Here is a 22,991-nt window from a genome sequence, read left to right on the forward strand (position 1 = left end):
CGTGGACTCGGGAGCTCCAGGTCCAGCCAGCAGGCAGCGTGGACTCCAGGCGTGTGGGGCAGCGCAGGAGCACGTGGTGGCTGTCTGGGTGCTGGGAGTCCAGTGCCGGCCCTGGACGCCTGGCGAGCTCCGGGTGACGGCAGCCCCGATCTCGGGGACTTGGCCCTCCTGCACACGAGACTGCTTGCCCAGTGGTGCAGCTGCGAGTGGTGGACACTGTGGTGAAGAACTTGGGCTCCGCCAGGGCCCCCGGACTCTGGGCAGAATGCGCCTGCTCAGACACCCAGAGAGCCTGCTCTGTGTTTCAGAAGTACTCAGCATCCAGCCGGGAGGGGCACCCGGCCAGGGCGATCTGAAACACCCAGGGATTTTAAAGGCCATTTCCAGCAGAGGCAGAGTCTGGCCTTCCCCTGGGGAGTGTGTCCTCAGCACTAGCTACTCAGGGTTCTTATCCAGAGTCGTTCTTTCGTCTTTTGTCCCTGATCAACTTCAGCCGAACACAGAACCGTGTGTGCCGTGTGGTTGACGGTGCTTAGGAAGACACTTTCTGGGTCTGCAGGATAGGACGTTCTCTGTCTCAGTGGCCAGCGCTGCACAGGGAGCCCCTCCTGTGCCTCGCTGTGCTGCGGCTTTGTCAGGGGGGCCTCCTGGCGCCCGGTGTGCCTGCAGGAAAGAGCCTCACTCTGTGGCGTCGGGTCTTCGCTCGCTGCAGGAGGTGCTGCTCGGCTTGGTCCATATCTTCAGATGTGCATCGTGGTGTCCTCCCTGGGGTTTTAACACACAGCACCTGTCATTGTATTCGGTGACATGAATACGACTTGTCCTCCTTTGTTCTAAAATGACCTCTGTGAAGAAGGTGTTGAAATACACTAGCAGCCATGAGTTTCATGAGACCTGTTTAGCATAAAGGCAAACTTCCCAGGTGTTTTTAGTCGCTTCACTGAGTCGGCCTTCAGCATTGCATCCCCGCGGCTCCTTAGTAGCTGCTCCTCGCCCTCCATCTAGCCAGCCTGCCTGCCTCTGCGGTCTCTCTGCTGCCCGCCACCTGCCCGCATCTAGCTGTGTGTCGAATCTTTTTTCCTTCTCTACACTTACATCCTGATTTTCCTTCGTGGAAAGTTCACTGTTGCTAACAAATTACTGGGCGTCGTTGTGGAGGGCTCCCAAGTCCACTGTCCCTGGGGTGCGGGTGGAGCTGGGGACCTGTCGGAACCCCCTCAAGAGCTGCCTGGTGGCTGCGGCCCAGGGCACTGGGACGCAGGCCAGCCCCACCTCCAGGTGGCCAAGCTGGTAAGGCTGCCTCTCGTTTGCTTCCACTGTGGTGTGTGTGCCCTCAGATGAGATGATCTACGACGACGTCGAGAACGGAGAGGACGGTGGGAACAGCTCTTTGGAGTACGGATGGAGTTCAAGCGAGTTTGAAAGCTATGAAGAGCAGAGCGACACGGAGTGCAGGAACGGAGTCCCCAGGCCCTTTCTGCGCAGCAGCCACAGGAAGCAGGTGGGCGTGGGTCCGGGTCGGGCCGGCGTCCTCCCTGGCACCTGAGCGATGAGCTCTGAGATGTTGATCTTCGGTTCGGGGAGAATGTGACGTATCTGCGGAGGCGAGGGTGTCTGTTCACATAGTGCAACTGATCCCAGATGCTCGGGACGTCAGCCCTTGAAAGCTCCATCCCAGGAAGGACCCACGCAGGCTCGCCCCTGGGCTTACGTGGCTCCGGCAGCCGTGGGTGCACGAGGTCGAGAGCCAGCGACCCCACAGGCAGAGACTTGGGGCACGCGCAGGCTGCCCGAGGTGGCCTTTTCCTGAGCAGAGCTTTGAATGTCTCTGTGGAAGCCTGTAGTCGGGGTCCCAGGAGGAACGTGGACCCGGCCCTCTGAGAGTGGACTCCAGAGCTGGTGGGCGGCATGGCCACAGCCTCCTCGCCGAGGCTCGTTTGCAGGGAGGCCTTCAGCGTTGCTGGCTGGGCCAGTGCTCTGTTGGTGGGGTCTTCTGGCCAACCGTAGGAGGGCCTTTGTCTTCTGATGTGTCCGGTCACACACCAGGACACCAGGGTGTGGTCGCCAGACAGGCCACTTGTGGCCTTCCTGGGAGGCTGGATGCCTCCGTGCTGTGATGGCTGGCCGTGGCCAGGTTTGCCTCCCGCTCTCCAGTGACCCCGCAGTCAGAGACCACGTCGTGGTGCAGCTCCCATCGCTGTGGCTGGCAGGCCACGGCGGTTGCTGAGCTGTCGTGTCCTCTGACCTGAGTCGCGAACGTGGGGGGACCCACCACTGTGTAATGGTCGGCTCAGCTGCTCGGTTTTGTTGACGAGCTCCTTCCAGGTTCTGGTTCTGTTCTGTAGCGAGTTCCTTGAGTGGGATGTGGCCAGCCAGCGGGGCTGCAGTCGTGGTCAGTGGAGTCACACAAGGGCAGCTCGTGGCTGCCAGGATGGGTCAGGCCCTCCTGGTGGAGCAGAGGTTTTCACAGCAGCTCACTGGAGTGGCATTCGAAGGTGACTCTGGCTCTGTCCTGTGGTGACGTGGCAGCTGGGCCTGGATGGGCAGAGGGCTGGCTGCTCTGCCCTCCCAGCCAACGCAGCCTGGCCTGTGAAGGCGGAGCCCAGCGGCGAGAGCACCTTTCCTGCGGAGAACCAGGTGGGGTGTGCACGGCAGGGCAGGAGTTCTAGCCTAAGTTCCTGTGTTGAACTCCAGTGGTCAGCAGCAGTCTCCAGCCTTATTAAACACTGTTATGAGTGCCCCTGCTCTGGCTGAGGTGAGAAGTGTCCCCAGAGGAGCCGAGGGCTTTGGGCTCTGCATCTGAGACTCTGGTTGGTGCAGGGAGGACGTCCAGGAGGCCCCAGCCCAGCCTGTCTGTGAGTGGCTGGGAGGCGAGGTGGCCGTCGGCACGCAGTGTGCCTGGTGGGTGCTGCGCAGACCGTGGCTGTCCTCCCCAGCTGCAGCCGGTGACATGGAGGTGTGGTGCGCTTGCCGCCTTGGCTGTGGGATGGTGTGTCCTCGGGCAGCGTCCTCGACACACCGGCCTTTGCCTTTCCTGTTGGCGGGCTGCTATGGATCCACGTGCCCAAGTCCTGGGCGGCCGGGGGCCGGCGTCCTGCCCTGAGCCTGCCTGTCTCTTTGTGCACAGCTCTCCCACGACCTAACCCGTTTAAAGGCGCACTGCGGGGAGAAGGTGAGAAGCTTGGTGGCGAGCACAGTGGGAGCCGTGGAGGGGCGGCCGCGGCCGCTGCAGCGCAGGCGCCAGCGCAAGGTAGTGTGGCTCCTTCCCAACCCATGGCCAGAGAGGAGACGCTTCCCTGCAGACCGCTGGGCGCTGTGGGGCGGCACCCGCAAGGGGCGGCGCTCGTACTGTGGCAGGCACCCCAGCTGGCGACTCCGAGCTGCACGCGCTCTGCGCACAATCTCTGGCGAGCCCACGGGCGCCCCAGAGGGTCCACGGAGGTGGCCTCACAGCCCACGCGCCGGTCCAGTGTGTCTGAGGGACGGGTCTCCCCAGAGGCAGAGCAGCACTCTGGCTATTTGCTTTGGGAACATAGTGGTTCTCCATCCATAGGACGTTAAGATGACACGTCATGGGTCATTTTTTTTTTTTAAATTAAAATTAATACGAAGAGTCAAAGTTTTTCAGTTTTGATTTCTACTGCGATCACTGTACATCAGTAAGACCCAGACAGACTCTGGCTCCTGGTGGTCTCTTTCGCTTCGAAGAGCTGGGGTGTAGCTCAGTGGTGGGCACGTGCTTAGCACACACGAGGCCCCAGAAACACTAGTGTGACAATTTTAAGAGCGTGAAGGGAAGCTTCTAGACCAAAATGCCCGAGAACTGCGGGTGTGGGTATTGTGGAGGTCATTTCTTTGGGTGTGTTTAAAAGAGCACTGTCAAGTAATCCCCTCCATCACCTTTGCCCTTCGAGGAGCGTGATGCGTGCATGCCCTCAATAGCCTCACCACCAGAGGCGCCTTCCGGGTGACCCTGGGCAGAGCCCAGGTGGCTGGTCTGTGTGACAGCGAGTCGCCTGCAGGACCTCCCAGGACCACAGGCCTGTGGAAGCAGCTCACTGTCTGCAGGAGCCCGCTGGGCTGAGCGTGGAAGCCTGCAGCTAGCAGCCAGCGGCCGGCCAAGGAGAGGAGTGAGACAAGAGCCGGTGGGCGCCCTCCACTCAGGAGGGAGAAGGTCCCATGGAGCCAGGAGGCGGCCCAGGGACGAGGCCGGCCAAGTTGCTTTGCCTTCAGGGACGGGGCCTCCTGTCGGTTGGCCGTCCTCTGCTTCACACATGTTCAGGCTAGGCACCAGGGTGCGGGGAGTAGCCCAGCGGCAGGGCGAGGGGGGACCTGGGCTGGAAGGCAGAAGGCTCGTGGGAGAAGCCCCAGGGCGTGTCGGCCGCGTGCCCTGTGTGGTCCCTGGTTGTGCAGGTGTGCAGCAGGGCGGGAGCGGGCCCCCTGCTTTGACAGTGGGAGAGAGTGGCCTGCACGGGTGGCAGTTGGAGCGGGTGCCTGGCGGGGAGTGTTCAGAGGTTCCGTGTGAGCTGTGCTGGTGGCGGCCACGGCAGGTCCTGTGGAAGGCAGCGATAGGGCCTCGGGAGAGAGCGCCAGGCCGGTCAGCTCATGCAATGCCCTTCCCACACGGAGCCAGCAGAGAGGTGGGGCCATGGCCGGCTGGGAAGGGGGCTGTCGGGCCTCCTGAAGGGCCACTTGGTGTTCTCTGAAGGAGCACGTCCAGTGTGCACTGGCCAGTCCCTCGGGGTCACGGCTAAGAGTGGAAGTTACTGCCAGCCCGAGGCTCCTGAGTGCTGGTGGCAGTCAGCATCCGCTTGGCTCTCAGACGGCTCCCCATGGGTCTCCCACCACCTGACCGCTTGCCTTTTGGCTCCATGCTCTGTGTGGGTGACCATTGGAGAGCCCCACGAAGCAGCTGGCCATGCCTGCCCCTGGACACCTCAGGAAGGCCCAGCGAAGAAGGCTGGGAGGCCATCGGAGTGCAGCCAGCCCTCTGCCACGTGGTGCAGGTGCCCTTACCAGAGGGCAGTCGCCCGGGGGGCTCTGACTGTGAGGGCGGCAGGTCAGAGACTGGCTCTCAGATGGGTTGGCGCCTCGGCCGCGGCAAGGAGGGCCTCTGCGTTCCAAGTTTCTTTTTTCCTTTCTTTTTTAAAAGCAGATGAATAAATAGAAAGAGCCAAAAACTACACACACGCACTCACAATAAAGTGCTCCCAGATTGGAAAACAACTTGAGGTACCGCCTCCGCCCACCCTGCTTGACAGTATTCTTTTAAAATGCGGAATAGCAGGCGGAATGGTGTCCCTGCCTCCTCACACGCTCCCCTTTCCCTCCAGATGCAGAAACTCATGAAGGCGGCCAGGGAGGGCACCAAGGACGGGCTTGAGAGGACGAGAGCCGCCGTGAAGAGGGGCCGCTCCTTCATCAGGACCAAGTCCCTCATTTCTCAAGGTCGGGACCCCTGAGCGTGTGCATGTGACCCAGGCCTCCTGGCCTCCTGTGGCCCTGGAACTGGCCCTCCTTGCTGGAGAGGTTTGGCTCAGCCAGTTACCCAGCCTCCCCCTCTCAAGTGAAGGGGGTCCCGCACCACTAGACTGAGGGTCCCCAGGTCACTGTGTGGCAAAATTTATAAAGGGGCACACACAGTAAGCCGCAGAGCAGGAAAAGGCCTCTGGGCCCACCATTCCCGGCTTCTGTGCTGTCCCCCCACGGGGCCCTCCTGTCCCCACCCCATCCCACCCTTCCTGCGTGCCCACAGGTGCCAGGGACCCAGATGAGTTACGCGTCGACAGTTCTGGGAACCTTTCCACTGTCAGAATCTCACGTTTTCCTAAATCTTTCCAAGAGGGCCTGGAAGGGGGTATTGCAAGCTGGCAGTGAGCTGCAGGCTGGGCCGTTTCACATCTGAGGGGAGTCCTCCTTGCGTGGACGCCAAGGTTGGGTGGCGTGGAGAGCAGCCGAGCTCCCTGGCTCTGACGGGGATCAGGAGTACTGTCCCACTTGTCTGTAGCCCGCACGCCTGCTCTGGTGTGCGCATGGCATTTTCTGTGCATCCTGCTCGGCAAGCTCCTGGCAGTCAGGCGTCTGCAGGAAACAGCCCAGGAACCCTGTGTGGCACTGGAGTTGACCAGATGGAGGCCATCAGGACCCACCCCAGTGGGTCTCACTGCCGAAGGAGATAGCCCTGTGCATTCTAAGGAAACGCACTGCACTCTTCCCCAGGGGAGGTGCCAGCGTCAGCCCAGGCCCCACAAGGACGGCTGTCATGGAGCAGGCCTCTGCGTGGCCTGCAGCAGCACACGCAGGGTCGTCAGGTGGAGCATGTGGGATTCGGGGCCACATGCTGTGGGTCTCTGCTGGCAGCAGAACCACCGTCTAGGTTCTGGATGCTAGAGTGGGTCAGAAATGTCCACCTTGAGCCCTGCCCAGGCCGCAGCCAGGATCTGCAGGCTGGCAAGACCCCAGGGGATGGATGCAGGCTGCGGAGGAAGTGATGGTGCCTCTCTGGCTGGGGGCTGGTCTTGGGTCTGCTGGGGCGCTGGCACTGAGCAGGCAGGCGCTGAACCCTCTGTCCCCGGCCCCTGAGCCATGACAGGAGAAGCGCAAACCCAGCCTGTGTGTTCCCGGTCCTGGGTGTGCACAGTCACCTCAAGACTGCTGAGAAAGGCCGCACTCCTGGCCCGCCACCCAACCCTCAGCCTCCACGGAGGAGTCTGGGTGAGGGGCTGTGTCAAGCCCATCGGCTGGTGTCTCTGTGCAGCCAGGGTTTGGGATCTCGGAGTTGCAGATCTCAGCCTAGAAGCTCCCACACTGTCCTGTCTTCCAGACATCTTGTGTAGACTGGCATTCAAAAATTACTTTAGTTTTAATTTAAACTTCTTAGTTTTTGGAAAACTGCTTTTCTAGACTGTCAGTCAGAAAAGAACACAAAGTCAAGAGACAGGAAGTCCTGCCTGAGCATCCACTGACCTGAATGGTGTGTTCTGCACTGTCTTGGTGCCCGCTTGGTTTCTGGTCATGGGCCACGTAGACTGAGAAACCAAACGTCTCTCACCACGCTGCCTCCCAGCTATCCAGGTGACACGTCTGCTGCTGAAGCGCCACTACTTTCCTCCTGAGTATTTTGTTTGAGTTGTTGAAATTTCAAGTGAATAATAGCTGGGAGGAAAGTAAGCTTAGAAATTGAAATATACGTACATAGGATTCATTCTATAGCTGACTTTCTGTGCTACGCTGTAAATACATGTTTGGATGTGAAACTCATACATCTTCACCTTTTCTCAAGATCACAGATCTTGTCTTGATGAGGAGCAGAATTTGTTCATTGACGTTGACTGCAAACACCCAGAGGCTGTCCTGACACCCATGCCTGAGGGTTTGTCGCAGCAGCAGGTAGGATAAACCGGGGGACTCAGGTGCTCCACACCTGCCCCGGGCTAGTAGGAAGACACTTAAACGTTCATGTGCTGCTTGGTCAGCATCTGCTGTTCCGGCTCCCTGCCCTCCGTCCACTCAGTCACCACTGCCTGCCCTTAGTCCAGCGACTGCAAGGTTAATACTGCCCACAGGAGGGGCTCCAGGACCCTGGTCTTAGTTGCAGCCTCAGTTCAGACCACTGTGTCCTGAAGTATTTTGAGAACCATCCCTGTGTGTAATTTTGAGAAATGTGTAGTGATTACAGTCTTTGTAGTAATTATTTATACTAGTTTATATTGATATGACAGTTTTACAGAGAGCCAGTGTGTAATGTGTACATAGGTGCCCACAATTAAGATGAAAACAGTCCATTTTCAGTAGCTAATGAAATAATCTGCATTTCTTAAACTCTGACAATAGATAGCAAAGGGAGAAAAGTTAGTGGTTTCTATCTGATTATCTTTGGGTGAAGGGAAGAGAGAACTTAAAAAGCAAGAACAATGCCACAGAATTGGAGGAGGCTTAAGGGCAGGGCATGAACTTTGGGATGAAATTTAAGTTCTTTTCCATGTGGGTAGCACGGTGCACACCTTGGAGACTGAGATGGACAGTGGTGGGTGGATGGTGGATATGTGGACCAATAGATGATGGCTGGATGGATGGACAAATAGATGATGAATGGATAGACAGATAGGTGATGGATAGCTGTGGACAGATAGATATTGGCTGACTGGATGGACAGATAGGTGATGGCTGGATGGATGGACAGATAGATCATGCATGGGTGGATGGATGGACATGTAGGTGATGGTTGACTGGATGGACAGATAGATCATGCATGGGTGGATGGATGGACATGTAGGTGATGGTTGACTGGATGGACAGATAGATCATGCATGGGTGGATGGATGGACAGATAGATGATGACTGGCTGGATGGACAGATAGATGATGGCTGGCTGGATGGACAGATAGATGATGGCTGGGTGGATGGATGGACAGGTAGGTGATGACTGGCTGGATGGACAGATAGATGATGGCTGGCTGGATGGACAGATAGATGATGGCTGGGTGGATGGATGGACAGGTAGGTGATGACTGGCTGGATGGACAGATAGATGATGGATGGCTGGATTGACAGATAGATGATGCATGGGTGGATGGATGGACAGGTAGGTGATGGCTGGCTGGATGGACAGATAGATGATGGCTGGCTGGATGGACAGATAGATGATGGCTGGGTGGATGGACAGATAGATGATGGATGGCTGGATGGACAGATAGATGATGGCTGGGTGGATGGATGGACAGGTAGGTGATGACTGGCTGGATGGACAGATAGATGATGGATGGCTGGATGGACAGATAGATCATGCATGGGTGGATGGATGGACAGATAGATGATGACTGGCTGGATGGACAGATAGATGATGGATGGCTGGATGGACAGATAGCTCATGCATGGGTGGATGGATGGACAGATAGATGATGGATGGCTGGATGGACAGATAGATCATGCATGGGTGGATGGATGGACAGGTAGGTGATGGCTGGATGGATGGACAGATAGATCATGCATGGGTGGATGGATGGACAGATAGATGATGACTGGCTGGATGGACAGATTGATGGATGGCTGGATGGACAGATAGATCATGCATGGGTGGATGGATGGACAGATAGATGATGGATGGCTGGATGGACAGATAGATGATGCATGGGTGGATGGATGGACAGGTAGATGATGGCTGGCTGGATGGACAGACAGATGATGGCTGGCTGGATGGACAGATAGATGATGCATGGGTGGATGGATGGACAGGTAGATGATGGCTGGCTGGATGGACAGATAGATGATGGATGGATGGATGAATACAGATGGACAGTTAGGGACCAATGACGAATGAGAGATGGATTAGAGACGGAGAGAGTAAATAAACAAATAGAGGTAGATGCATAGATGAAAAGTAGACGCAGAAAAGGAAAACACATAAAATGCGAAGCAGGAAGGTCAGAGTTTTTTAAAAAATTAAAACGGATATCTAGGAGCTGTTAATTATCATGCTCAAAAGCAAGTTGACATTTCCCTCAAAATGAAGAGGAAACCGAGGAAGTTGAAATGAATGTTAAAAAGAAGAGAAGAGCCAGCGTAAGTGAAGCAGTCTGTCTGTTAGCAGTCTCCACGAGAGACGTGAGGAAGCGGGCAGCTGGGATGATGTTGCGCAGCTGCTGTCCCTCAGGTCCCGCCCCTTCAAGGCCCTTGTGCTGGTGTCCCGTCCATGTGGGAGCACCAGCCGTGCAGAGGCCGAGGACCCTAGCCATCCACAGCGGCAGAGGCAGCTCTTTTGTCTCCATCCCTGATCGCTGCCTTGTCCTCCTCCTCTCTTCTGTCACCAGCCGTGCAAGTGGCCAGCACTGCTGGCCACAGAAGAATCTGGCCGGATGGTCCCAGGAACAGAGAACCTAGCGCTTTCTCCCGCTGTGCTGTGGCTCCCACGCCTCGTGGAGCTGTGGTAATGAAAGGGAAAGGATGGCAGGAGCCACGCCTGGTGCTTCTCCAGGCTCTGGCGGGACACCTGCTGACCTGCTCCTTTTGTGTTGGGACACGGGGTGCAGGCCCGTCAATACCCAGGGGACGTGTGGATGTGACCACAGTGCAGTGGCGAAAGAAGGAAATCCCTGCTGAGCTGAGAGCAGAGGACGGGCTCTGGGGCAGCAGCAAAGGAGGCACCAGGGGTGGGGGCGTAGGCCTTTGGCCTTGCAGGGGACACCCTCCAAACTGAGGAAGACGGGCATTGGTCGTGGGGAGTGGGACCTGTGGGGAGACAGGAGCAGGGCAGTGGGGTGTGAGGGGACATTGGCAGAGGTGTGGCATCTGAGAGGGACTGAGTAGGAACCAGCCAGGGTGGGCTGTGAGGGACTGGGTAAGGTGTGGGGATGTGTGCATGAGGCCCCTACCTGAGATTTTGTGTCTGGAGACTGGACCTCGCCTGGGGTGTGAGGAAGCTGTGAACAGAGCCTGGCTGTGATCAACAGGGAGTGCTGTCATGAGCTGTAAGTATGCACGGCGAGGTTTCAAGACTGTCTCAGAGGAGGCTCCGCCCAGCCGTGCATCTCTGCTGGCGGCACCAGGCATGGGGCCCGTGCATCCCTCCTGGCAGCACTGGGCATGAGGCCCACGCATCTCTGCTGGCGTCACCGGGTGTGGGGCCCGTGCATCTCTGCTGGCGGCACCAGGCATGGGGTCATGCATCTCTGCTGGCATCACCAGGCATGGGGTCATGCATCTCTGCTGGCGTCACCGGGCGTGGGGCCCGTGCATCTCTGCTGGCGGCACCAGGCATGGGGTCATGCATCTCTGCTGGCATCACCAGGCATGGGGTCATGCATCTCTGCTGGCGTCACTGGGCGTGGGGCCCGTGCATCTCTGCTGGCGGCACCAGGCATGGGGTCCGTGCATCCCTGCTGGCGGCACCAGGCATGGGGTCATGCATCTCTGCTGGCGTCACCGGGCATGGGGTCCGTGCATCCCTGCTGGCGGCACCAGGCATGGGGTCATGCATCTCTGCTGGCATCACCGGGCATGGGGTCTGTGCATCCCTGCTGGCGGCACCAGGCATGGGGTCATGCATCCCTGCTGGCGGCACCGGGCATGGGGTCATGCATCTCTGCTGGCGGCACCGGGCGTGGGGCCCGTGCATCCCTGCTGGCGGCACCAGGCATGGGGTCATGCATCTCTGCTGGCGTCACCGGGCATGGGGTCCGTGCATCCCTGCTGGCGGCACCAGGCATGGGGTCATGCATCTCTGCTGGCATCACCGGGCATGGGGTCTGTGCATCCCTGCTGGCGGCACCAGGCATGGGGTCATGCATCCCTGCTGGCGGCACCGGGCATGGGGTCATGCATCTCTGCTGGCGGCACCGGGCGTGGGGCCCGTGCATCCCTGCTGGCGGCACCGGGCGTGGGGCCCGTGCATCCCTGCTGGTTGCACTGGGCATGGGGTCATGCATCTCTGCTGGCAGCACCGTGCATGGGGTCCGTGCATCCCTGCTGTTGGCACTGAGCATTGGGGCCCACATATCTCTGCTGGCAGCACCAGGCATGGGGTCCAGGGTGGTGTCCACTCCAGTTGTGTGCAGGACTCAGCAGTGCAGGTCACTGGGGACTGAAAAGTGCTAACACAGCCACTCTGGCTCCTGGTCACTCAGCTGTCTTAGCTGCACGGTGAGGCCATGGACCCTTTGGTTTCGAGAGGTTCTGAGCAGAAACAGCTCTCCATAAAGGAATCCTGCCAAGCCTGTCCCCACACCCAGTCTGCCATTGGGATGAACTCAGTCATTTGGTGCAGTTAGGTTCTTACTGTCTTTAAACCCATTTTCTGCCCTCTGTGAATTGGAGCTGTTAGTAGCTAGTGAGGTCTTCCTGACCATGTAATAAGAGCTAGTGCGGGACTGGGGTGTGGCTTAGTGGTGGAGCACCCACCTGGCACAGGTGAGGCCTGGGTTCCCTCCTCAGCACCACATAAAAAAGAAATTGAACAGATAAAGATATCGTGTCCATCTACAGCTATAAACAATGAGCAAGGGCTCTGGGCCTTACCTGGCGCAGCACGCTGGCTCTGAGGCCTCCCGCGTTGGGGTCTTCTCTTCTGCCAGATACCAGCACTGAGGAGTTCTGTGATTTCCCATTCAGGTTGCTACCTTACGGTTGTGATTCACGTGGGTTATTTTTGCTACCGTTAGCTGCATTCTTCTTTGGTGTTTTGTCTGTAAAGGTTAAACTGGAGGTGTTGATGCTTTTGGATTCCTTTCTTTCCCCTTTGGAATGGAAGGAAGGTGACATAGCTAGCTAGAGACTGTATCAAGTGTGCTTTCCGTGCCCTGCGTCAGGAGGTGGAGCAAAGCCCTTGCTATTTCCTGGAAAAGACCCCTGGCTTCTGAGGACACAGCATCCTGCTTGTCACACTCCTGGGCCCCATGCCTGTTGCAGCCAGGGGGACGGCCACAGGATGGTCTAGACCTCCTCGGCTCAGGCACAGTCAGCTCCTCCATCAGACCTGTGTCCTTCTAGTCAGTTGCCCTCCTTGGTAGGCCACATCCCCTTGTTTGTTCCCTTGGGTTTTGCACAGAAGCTCTTTTCCATGTTCCCTTCCATGACCTTGATCCACGATCTTGGATTGGTCATTGTTAGGAAGACACTGGATGCTCTCCTGTCCGCCCCGTCAGGGGGTGTGATTCGATATGTCAATTTTAGCTGCCTACAAAGATGGACATTACCTGTAGTGGCATGAAATCTAGGAGACTGGTTTTGGTTTTGTATTTTAATATCTTATACCAATTTCAGAACCTTGACCTAATATGCTAGTATCATCTCAGGACCGACACACACACATGGTCTGACCCTTGGGATGGTGTCCGGGAATCTGAATTTTGGAAGGAAGAATGGCTGAGATTTGAAGATGTGAGGATCATTTTAAAGTGAAGAGTCTGCTCAGCCTGTGCCTGAGAACCAACCAAGGTCAAGGTCATACCAGTGACTATTGGGTTGCTCAGGCACTGAGGCTTCCTGGACCCTGGTCCTGTGTGTCTCTAATCCCAGACACACCTGTATTTTTAAAAATATATACATTTCTGTGAGTGTTCTGGAAGCATTTATTTCCTGTTATTTTAATGAATTAAGTATGTAGTCCTTTTTGTAAAGAGAATAATGACTGTGGGAATCTTGGTTTTAACAGCAGGTCTACTCTGTGGAAAGTGCTCTCTTTTTCCACCAGGTGGCACTGCAGCACCCACAGCTACTCAGCAGATTGCCTAATCTACTGAGTTGTGACGTGTGTGCACATTTGTGTGAGGTGTGACGTGTGCATGTGTCATCTGATGTGCATGCACATGTGGTGTGTGTGCACATGCGTGAGGTGTAATGTGTTTGCACATGTGTGGTGTGACGTGCACTCCATGAGTGGTGTGAGTTGTGGCATGTGGGCATGTGTGAGGTGTGATGTGTGTACATGTGTGATGTGATATGCATGTGCACATGTACAAGGTATGTGTACACATGTGAGGTGTGTGTGCACGTGTGGTGTAATGCGTATACTTACATGAGGTGTGATGTGTGTGGTGTGCATGCACATGTGTGGTATGTGCACTATGCAAGGTATGTGAGGTGTGCAACGTGTGCACTTGTGTGGTGATGGGCATGCATGTGTGACTGCACATATGTGAGGCGTGGCTTGTTTGACGTGCATGTGTGAGGTGTGTGTGCACATGTGAGGTGTAGTGTGTGTGCATGTGTGTGAGGTATAGCGTGTGTGCATACATGAAGTGTGGCATGTGTGTACTTGTATGAGGTGTGCACGTGCACACGTTTGGTGTGTGGCATGGGTGCACATGTGGGAGGTGCGACTGCATGCCTGAGGTGTGCTGTGTATACATGTGTGTGAGATGTGTGTGGACATGTGTGAAGTGTGGTGTGTGCACACATGTGATGTATATTGTGTGTGCATATGTGTGAGGTGTGTGCACACATGAGGTGTGATGTGTGCACATGTGGGAGGTTCTGTGCATGCACCTCTGTGATGTGTGGCATGTGTGCACACGTATGAGGTGTGGTGTGTGTGCATGTGTGTGTGCACACATGAGAGGTGTGACTGCATGTCCGAGGTGTGATATATGTGCGAGCGTGTGAGATGTGGGCAAACATGCACACATGATGTGTACCATGTGTGCAAAGTGTGTGCACATGTGAGGTGTGGTGTGTGTGCATGTGTGTGAGGTGTGGCATGTGTGCACATGTGGGAGGTGTGTGTGCATGCGCGAGTTGTGTATACAAGCGTGTGACATGTGTGTGCACATGAGAGGTGTGGCATGTGTGCACACATGTGAGGTGTGATGTGTGTGCTCTCGTGTGTGCACACGTGGGCTCTGGAGCAGTCCTGCTGTAGCGTCCAGCCTCATTGTCGCGCCTTGGCTGACCCCTGCTGCAGTGTGCTAGGGTGAAGTGCCCGGTGTCCTTGCAGGCATCCCGAGCCACAGGTCTGCACTTCCTGGGCTTCCGTAATGAGAGTCCACGTAGGAAACTGTGAGTGTTGGAAAACCAGGCATCTCAGACGCAGAGGGTGACGTGCCCCCTGCATGCTTGGCATGCTAGGCGGACCTTCGCAAAAGATACCTGTGGAGCCTGCTCCTCTGTACTCAGCAAGCCGCGTTTCCGTAACTCTGGAGTAACGAATTAGATAAGTGTTGCTAACAGCGTTCTTTGATCAAAACTGCAAATGACTTTTTATGCCTATTTATAGGAGAAATATCATCTAAGGGTTGGACACATGAAATACAATTGTCAATTCAGTTTACTATTGTTACAGGGTGAATTAATTTGTTTTTAGTACTATGATTTTATTTTTCCTGCTGTAGTTATGGTTTATAATTCAAGATTTAAAAGATCATACAATTGTGTTAAAAGGATGTCCTTTATACCTGTAATGCTACTTATAAAACATTTAAAATGTTTAGGAGGCTTTTGGAGATTTCCTATACCTAATATCTAAAAAGCAAAACTTACTTTTATTAGCAAACCTCAACTTAGTATTTAAGTTCATTTGTATGTATTCTAAAGCAATTTACCCCCTTCCTATTTTCAAATTTCTAACAGGTTGTAAGAAGATACATTCTGGGTTCCGTTGTTGAAAGCGAAAAGAACTATGTTGATGCTCTTAAGAGGATTTTGGAGGTACCCAAACGTCATGTTAAATAGCACTTGTTTTTTATCACTTTGCTGTACATGTCCTTCTATCACATATGTGTCTTACGTGCATGTGTAAACTCTACGTATCTGCGAACACACAGTGTTCAGAATTGAAAAGCTCCGAGGCACACGTGTGTGCTTTGTGTCCTGGCACCCTGCATCCTGCAGCGTGTCCTGGAGCGGATGCCGTTCACACGAGCGACCCTCACGCTCTTCCCCTCCCTTGACGCTCTGTCCTACCCTGCGTCCTGTGGCGTGTCCTGGAGCGGATGCCGTTCACATGAGCGACCCTCATGCTCTTCCCCTCCCTTGACGCGTCTGCATTTGCTCTGGCTCAGCAATATGAGAAGCCGCTGTCGGAGATGGAGCCCCGGCTTCTGAGCGAGCGGAAGCTGAAGATGGTGTTCTACCGCGTCAGGGAGATCCTGCAGTGCCATTCCATGTTCCAGATCGCACTGGCCAGCCGCGTGTCCGAGTGGGATGCTGTGGAGACCATTGGCGACGTCTTTGTGGCTTCGGTAATCCAGCTGCGTCCCTGACACCCGTGGGCTTGTGCACGTCCCTTCCCCTTGTGGGCTGCTTTGCCATGGATGGTGGCATCGTCACTTAGGTTAGGGCTGCTTCCCCAGAGCACCTGTGAGCCACAAAGGTCCAGTTCTGATATCGCAGCGCCCTGGCCCAGTGCACTCGAGGGAGGTGGCTGGGGGCTTTCCAGGAGGGTCAGGCAAAGGATGTGTCTGAAGCCACTGGAGGTCAGGCTGTGTTGCCTTGGATGCACCAGTGTCCACGGGCCGTGCAAGGCTGCTGGAGGACTCGCCGGCCAGCGGCACTGCAGAGGATCAGTGAGCACCCTCACACTGCCTCCATCTCACTTTCCGGGTGCAGAGCTCCCCAGGCCCGGGAGGCAGGAGGCATGTGGTGGGAGGACACCGGCTGCTATACTCTGCACGTGGGTCCGGCCTGGTCCCTGCACACAGCAGCTTCCCCGACGGCTCCTGCGGAGAGCCGCTGCCGGAAACCTCCGCCCCTGAGCTCCTGCTGGGGCGGTTTTGAGTCATCTTACCTCGGCCCCCAGTGGGAATCCTCGCGTCAGTGCTGGTTAGATCTCTGCCGCTGTAGAATCGTAGGTAGAACAAATTGGTTTCTGTCTGGAACGAGAAGCCGAGGTGTCGGAGGGGGCGAACCTGGGGTTTTCAGTGCCCGTTCAGTGGATGCGGTGCTACCATGAAAGGCAGGCTTGCTGTGTAGACTGCACGTAAGTTGTAGGATGTTTTACAGCTGAGGTGGAACCAGGTTCTTACCGGAAGATTTTGTGACGCCGTTTACAGAGCCGAGTGACAGACCAAAATCAGTATTGGATACTCACTTTACGTTTTCTGCCTGTGTCATTCGTCGGTTTCGAATTCACCCTGGAAACGTGTTTGGGGGAGGCCTTTCTGTAAGCCCCCATTTGGGTGAAAGCGGGCCTCTCAGCGGCAGTCACGCTGGTCCCCACTGTGCGCGAGCTGACGGTGCTGGAGGACGCACAGATCCTCAGAGGAAGAGCATGGAGTAGCTCCCATATCTCTGCAAGTGGACGCCAGGGGCTAGGGGACCTGCTTCTTGAAGCTTATGTGTTTTAGGAAAATTGGAAAAAGAACACACAGGGCCCAAGCCCCGAGCCTGAGAAGCGCTGTCCCTCCCTGCATTCCCGGGGAAGGTGGACGCCTGCAGCTCAGCACGGCCCTCCCCTGCTGGTCCTTGCTGTCTCCTGCAGGTTGTGTCCAGAATGGGTGGCTGGGTGGAAGGCAGAGAGGGCTGCCTGTGGGCAGGACGTCTCTCGGTTGAAACCCAGATAGCTGGGTTTAGCCAGATGGATTAGCTGAGGGCCCTGAGAGGCCTCGGGTGGGGGCGGAGAGGCCAGCCAGCCACAGGGCGCCCCCAGGAGGCTGGCAGAGGGACGGCCGCTGGCCCCTGGCAGGCCTGGGGCGGTGCTGGACACCACGTGTTGCCCTGGCCCTTGCCGCAGTTCTCCAGGTCCATGGTGCTGGACGCCTACAGCGAGTACGTCAACAACTTCAGCACAGCTGTGGCGGTGCTGAAGAAGACCTGTGCCGCGAAGCCTGCCTTCCTGGAATTCCTGAAGGTAGGCGCTCCCTGCGGGCTTGTGCCCCCGCAGTGAGTTCACGTCCAGTGCTGTCCAGCGCTGTCCTGCTGTGCCTCTGCAGGTGTGGGCTGCTTACCCTAGAGGCTGCCGTAGCAGCAGAGCCTCGCTGTTGGCCTGGGTTAGAGATGAAGGCGTTCTAGGCTCTGAAGGTAGCTTTCGGAGGGACTCATTTGTACGTCCTTGAAGGTGCAGGTGGACAGAAAATGAAGATCCAATCCCACATTGCCATGGCACCTGTCCTGGGGCCAACGGAAACCTAGCGCCTAGATTCTGGGTTGGAACATGTCCCCTCTGAGTCAGAGCAGCAAGCAAAGCCCTGGAAAGGAGAGCCCTAAGGAGAAGCCCACGTGGCTGGGATGTGGGCTCTGTCCCTCCGAGGCCTGCTGGAGAGGGCCCAGGGCCTGCCCACGTCTGGCTTTGCGTGGTGGAGAGCCGTGCCCCGGGGCGCTGGCCTGGGGTGGGTGGCCACGTGGAGGGGTTTCTGCCTGGGTGCGTGCGGTCCACCTCTTCCTCGTTCAGCCAGCCACCCTGCTGCTCCTCAGTGGTCACCTGGGGGCTCCCCCAGGCTGGCCCAGTGCTCTGTGTCCCAGGCCGCCAGCATCTTCCTCCTGAGGAAAGAAGCGTGACAGTAGAGGTTTCACGTCCTCTGAGGGCGTCACTTCCTCCTCCCGAGATGTCAGTCGTGAGGAGGCGACATCACGCCGATGGCCGCCTGGCTGCCGGCGTCTTGGGGTGGGCACAGCTAGTGGCGCGTGTGCCACGTGGCTCCTGTGCTGGGGAGCTGCAGACACCGGGTGCAGCCCCAGGTCCAGACTGCCCATAGCCCCCGCTGGTCAGTGGTCCAGTCTGGTGGATGTCTCCTACGAGGCACAGGATGGCCAGGACTGAACCAGCGCCGGGCATTGCCCATACCCAGAACTGAGCCTGAGGTGGTGGACGTGGCCTGCTGGCAAGCGGCAGCCCCGGGCTCCCCCCAGAAGGGCACAGAGTGTGGCCACAGGTGGACGGATTTCTTTCTCCTGGGGCTGAGGGCAGGTGCAGGTCTGGAGGGCCGTCGGTGCGCCTGCGTCTGTGTGGGGGCTCGCAGCCCAGCAGCTGGCTGGCCGCAGCAGTGAGCCGTGCTCTCCCCACAGCAGAGCCAGGAGGGCAGTGCAGACAGGGTCACGCTCTACAGCCTGATGATGAAGCCCATCCAGAGGTTCCCGCAGTTCATCCTCCTGCTCCAGGTAAGTGACGGCCTCCGTCCCCCTCAGGCCAGTCCAGGCTCCTGCATCATGCATCCAAGGAGCCTCTGTGTGTCCAGTGTGTCCAGTTGGGGCAGGGCAGGTGGGAGCCCTGCAGGGGACTCGCCGTGCTCTGCGGGCAGCTGTGGAGCCGCGGTCCCCACCGTGGGTGGCCGTGCCTGGAGGGTGGTCAGGTGTCCCTGCTGGTGCTCTTAGGCGGTTTTCACGGGGGTGGCAGGACACAGTCACCTGCAGCCCCACAGGTGACAGCCCCTTCTTGGACACACCAGTGTCTGGTCCAGAATCATGGGAAATAGGGACGAGTAGGCTTGGGAGAAAGAATAGATCAAGTAGATACGCCAGTCAGTCCAGCCAGCAAGCTGCCTAAACCCGTCGTGAACTCAGGAGGTGGTTTCCGAGCCCTGAGCAGCTCTGTCACTTCCAGTTCCTGGAGATCTCGGTCCTCTGCCTCAGACTTTGACCACGTGCTTCTGAACACCGTGGAGCCTTTTCCTGGGTTTTTCCCCAAATAAATTCTAGACGGAGGGCTGAAACGCAGAAGAGGGAGCCCTGTAGAGGACGGCCTCCGCCTGCCCTCGGTGGGGGGAGCCCGTGGGTCCCTGCTGCGCCCCTCCCTGTGCCCCGGGCAGAAGCGGGTGGTTTGCACACGCACACCCCAGCTCCACCTGCTCCTCCGGGTCGATGCTGTCCAGCCCGCGCTGTCCCCGGGCCTCCTGCACCCTGCACCGCGCTAAGCCCTCTCCCCTTGTCTGATCTCAGGGCCGGGCAGGGGGAGGTTAGCCTCCTGCTTTACGGAGGGTCTCTGAAGCAGGTTCAGGTTCCCAGCAGAGTGACCAGAGGCACGTGGAGCACCCGCACCCCCTCGCCGCCTGCCCAGATCCACAGTGCCAGAGCCACGCCGCCAGGGCGGGCTGTTCCTGTGCCACGCTCGGGAAAGTCCCGGGTGCCCTCCAGACCATCGCCCTGCAGTGGGCTTGGGGGCCATGTGGCCCTTTTTGTTTCCCAGTGCCTGAGCAGTTAGGTCTGGGCTGCCCCGTGGTCAGTGAAGAGGGCAGTACCGCTGTGTCCCAAACAGTGTCCACGCCCCAGTTAGAAACTGGCAGTCGGTTCAGAAAGTGCTGACCACCTGTGCCTCGGGGGCCTCCTGACCTTCTGGAGGGTCTTGCCTCAGTGGCAGCTGCTGAAGGCTGGGTGGCCGGGCAAGCTCTCAGCTGAGCAGCGAGTTCTGCCCGTCCCTGGGCTCCTCCTCCCATGGAAGACGTCCCTGTGGCCTGCATGCTGTTTGTGGCATTTGACCTGGGCTGGAGCTGCCCTGAGGTTGGCCCCACCGGCAGAGGCCAGGTGTGCCTGTGTGTCCAGAGTGTCCAGCTGCCCTGAGGGGGGCTCCCTCAGCAGAGACCCAGGTGTGCCTGTGTGTCCAGAGTGTCCAGCTGCCCTGAGGGGGGCTCCCTCAGCAGAGACCCAGGTGTGCCTGTGTGTCCAGAGTGTCCAGCTCGGCCTGCTGGGCATTCACACTGCTGGGAAACCCTTGTGGAAGGAGGTTGCTGCTGAACTCTGTGCGTGGTGTCTGCCTGGCTCAGGTTGAGAAGAGGCAACCACTTGGTCACAGTTGTAGAGAGACCATTTCTGAGACCTCCCTGTTCTATGTTTCAGTTAGGGACAGCATCCCTCTGAGTTGCTTAGGGCTTCACCTCGTGGCTGAGGCTGGCCTTGAGCGTACGCTGCCTCAGCTCCCCAGCCCCTGGACGTCAGGAGTGCACCGCTCTGCCTTCAGATTGCTCTGGTTTTGCGCTTTGGGAAGCCATTTTGGGAAGTCAGTGTGCTGCTGCAAAAGGAGCTGCCAGTGTCCACTCAGCTCAGCCCCTCCCCAGCCGAGGCCCCTCGTCTCACCGCCAGTGAGAGTGGCGAGTGGGAGTGAGGCTCTTGAGCCTGGGAGCTGGAAGTGTGTGTGCTGACCGACCCTGTTCTGCCTCCTGCTGACAGGACATGCTGAAGAACACCTCCAAAGGTCATCCCGACAGGCTGCCCCTTCAGATGGCCCTGACAGAGCTCGAAACCTTAGCAGAGAAGCTGAACGAAAGGAAGAGGGACGCTGACCAGCGCTGTGAGATCAAGCAGATAGCCAAAGCCGCCAACGAGAGGTACCTGGACAAGGTAGGGGAGCTGCGCTCAGCCCTGTGCTGACCTGAGGTACCTGGGCCAGGTGGGGAGCTCCCTCAGCCCTGTGCTGCCTGCTCTGCTCTGCACTGACAAGCCAGCACACCGCCAGCCCCCTTGCCAATCTTTGGGCCCTTCCCTTGGCCCAGAGTCTTTACTTGGGGCTTGCTGGAGACATCCAGGGGCAGGGAGGCCTGCGTGCAGTCCTTAGTGGTCTGTCGGTCTTCACATCTTAGGAAAGGCTTCAGACTCAGTAGCTCCTCGCTGGTCCAGAGCCCGGGAAGGCAGAGAGCACCTGCTCTGGCTCAGCCGGGCTCCTCTGTAGACGGCGTGTCCACCGCCCCCTGCGGGTCTGAGCCGTGTGAGGGTGACACTGAGGGAGGCAGCAGAGGTCCCCCAGGCTGGCTTCCGCCTCAGGTTCTCAGCACGGCTTTCCTGCAGCACGTGCCTCTCCATACTTGTTGAAGGCCCTGGTCACAGGGAGGTGCTTGTCTACCTGAGCCGCCTTAGGTGACTGCACGATAGTCGGGCTTGCTAGGAATCACACTGTACGCTTCTCAGCCGGATGCCTGCGAGGGCCGCCTGTGCTCTCACGCTGGGAGCTTGACCGTGCTCCGTCTCCAGCGGACGCTTCCACGGTTCTCCAGAAGCCTTACGTGGGGGTGTCCTACGGGGGAGTTGCGTCACTTCTTGATGTAGGGTGTTGAAGTTGCACTTGCCTGTGGCTCTTGCACTTCTGCACACGTGTGCAGAGTGAGCCAGGCAGGCACTGGGGGCACTGCACCACAGAGCGTCCATCACTGTGGCGTGCGGGCCTTCCCAGGCTCTCAGGAAAGGAGGCCAGGAGGTGGGCATCTTCCGCTTGCACGTGGCCAGCAGCCGCCTTGACTTAGGCAGTGGCTCTCCCGGGCTGGGGACCCCGAGTCTCCTGTGCACCGACTGCGTAAGCATGACTTCTCCGTGACCCTCACTTAGCCGTGGGTACGGAGCGTGCGGAGGCCTGACTCTGTCTGGCTCGGGGAACGTGAACGTGGCATCATGTGGGAACTCAAGAAGCTAACTGGTCTGCTCCCCACGTCCACTGGAGTGTAGATGGCAGCACGGCCGGGCCCTGCTGCTCCTGGTGGCTGGTGCCAAGCCAAGGATCACAAACTCTGGAGTGGGGGAGGAGGGCGCTGCAGGTCCAGAGGAGGCCCGTCCAGGGACGGGGAGGGGAGCTGCGTCCTCCAGGAAGGCGTTCCTTCCACCCTAGAGGGCGACTGCAAAGCGGCGTCTGCTCAGAAGGCGCATTTTGAGCTGTGCACCCCACACCTGGGGTGGGCAGGGGGGGCCCTCCAAGCAGTCTGTGGAACTGGATCCTGCAGACTCCTTCCGAAGAGCCCGCCCTCCTCCATCGTCCGGGGACTTGGTGGTGACAGTGTCCTCTCGACACAGCTCCTCAGCAGTGGGAGCCGGTACCTCATTCGATCTGATGATGTGATCGAGACAGTTTTCAACGACCGAGGAGAGATCGCCAAGACCAAGGAGCGCCGGCTGTTCATGCTCAATGACGTGCTGCTGTGTGCCACGGTCAGCTCGCGGTAAGAGGCCTCCGGTGCCAGCCTCGGGGCGCACTGTCTCTGTCCCCAGCCTCCCTGAGGTCACCGCGGGCCCATTCTGGCCTGCAATGGAGGCCACTTCTTTGTGAGTGGGCCCCGAGTGAGTCAGCAGGCCCCGTGGGCAGAGGCGTGCACCTGCGCTTCACCCGCCGGCCACCGCAGGAGCCAGGGCCTGGACCAGTGTCTAGAGCCACCCTGCTCCTGACTCTTCCTCAGATCCCTCATCCCGTTCCCGTTGTGGGAACTTTACTTTTTAACCTTATTTATGAGGCGCTGAGGATGGAACCCAGTGCCGCACAGGTGCCAGGCAGCAGCTCCACCCCAGCCCAGCCCAGCCCCGATCCCTTGCTGCTTTGCTGCTTCTCTGTAGCCTCGCTTCTGACGAAGGTCTTCCTTATGGTTTCAACCTGGGCATATGGAGTGGTGCTCTCTTGTTCTTCCACTTTTTTTTTTTTTTTTTTTTGGTACCAGAGATTGAACCCAGGGGCCCTTAACCACTGCCCCATATATACTTCATCTTGAGACAGGGTCTCACTGAATTCCTGAGGCTGGCTTTGAACTCACGCTCCTCCTGGCTCAGCCTCCCGAGTCACTGGGGCTACAGGCCTGTGCCACCGCACCTGGCCAGTTGTAGAAGTCGGGATGCCCAGGAAGCTACCCCGAGGTAGACCCGAGGAGCGGGTTGAGGAGCGG

At 57.8% G+C, this 22,991-nt stretch overlaps 1 protein-coding gene across 8 annotated transcripts in view; it reads left to right on the forward strand.

The window, feature by feature from the left end:
• Arhgef10 (Rho guanine nucleotide exchange factor 10) overlaps positions 1–22,991 on the forward strand; it is a 104,804-nt gene that overhangs the window by 30,329 nt on the left and 51,484 nt on the right. For 6 of the 8 annotated variants that reach the window (XM_047548130.1, XM_047548128.1, XM_047548136.1 and 3 more), the window contains 10 exons: positions 1,338–1,501; positions 3,128–3,250; positions 5,334–5,448; positions 7,283–7,389; positions 15,061–15,138; positions 15,492–15,671; positions 17,162–17,278; positions 18,433–18,525; positions 20,527–20,697; positions 22,135–22,280. In XM_047548130.1, the coding sequence (XP_047404086.1) occupies positions 1,338–1,501; positions 3,128–3,250; positions 5,334–5,448; positions 7,283–7,389; positions 15,061–15,138; positions 15,492–15,671; positions 17,162–17,278; positions 18,433–18,525; positions 20,527–20,697; positions 22,135–22,280 (1,294 nt within the window). The remainder of the gene's footprint in view (positions 1–1,337; positions 1,502–3,127; positions 3,251–5,333; positions 5,449–7,282; positions 7,390–15,060; positions 15,139–15,491; positions 15,672–17,161; positions 17,279–18,432; positions 18,526–20,526; positions 20,698–22,134; positions 22,281–22,991) is intronic. The other 2 variants (XM_047548134.1, XM_047548135.1) reach the window with 2 other exon arrangements.

Source organism: Sciurus carolinensis, chromosome 4 (assembly GCF_902686445.1).
Source record: "Sciurus carolinensis chromosome 4, mSciCar1.2, whole genome shotgun sequence".
NCBI classification, from domain to species: Eukaryota; Metazoa; Chordata; class Mammalia; order Rodentia; family Sciuridae; genus Sciurus; species Sciurus carolinensis.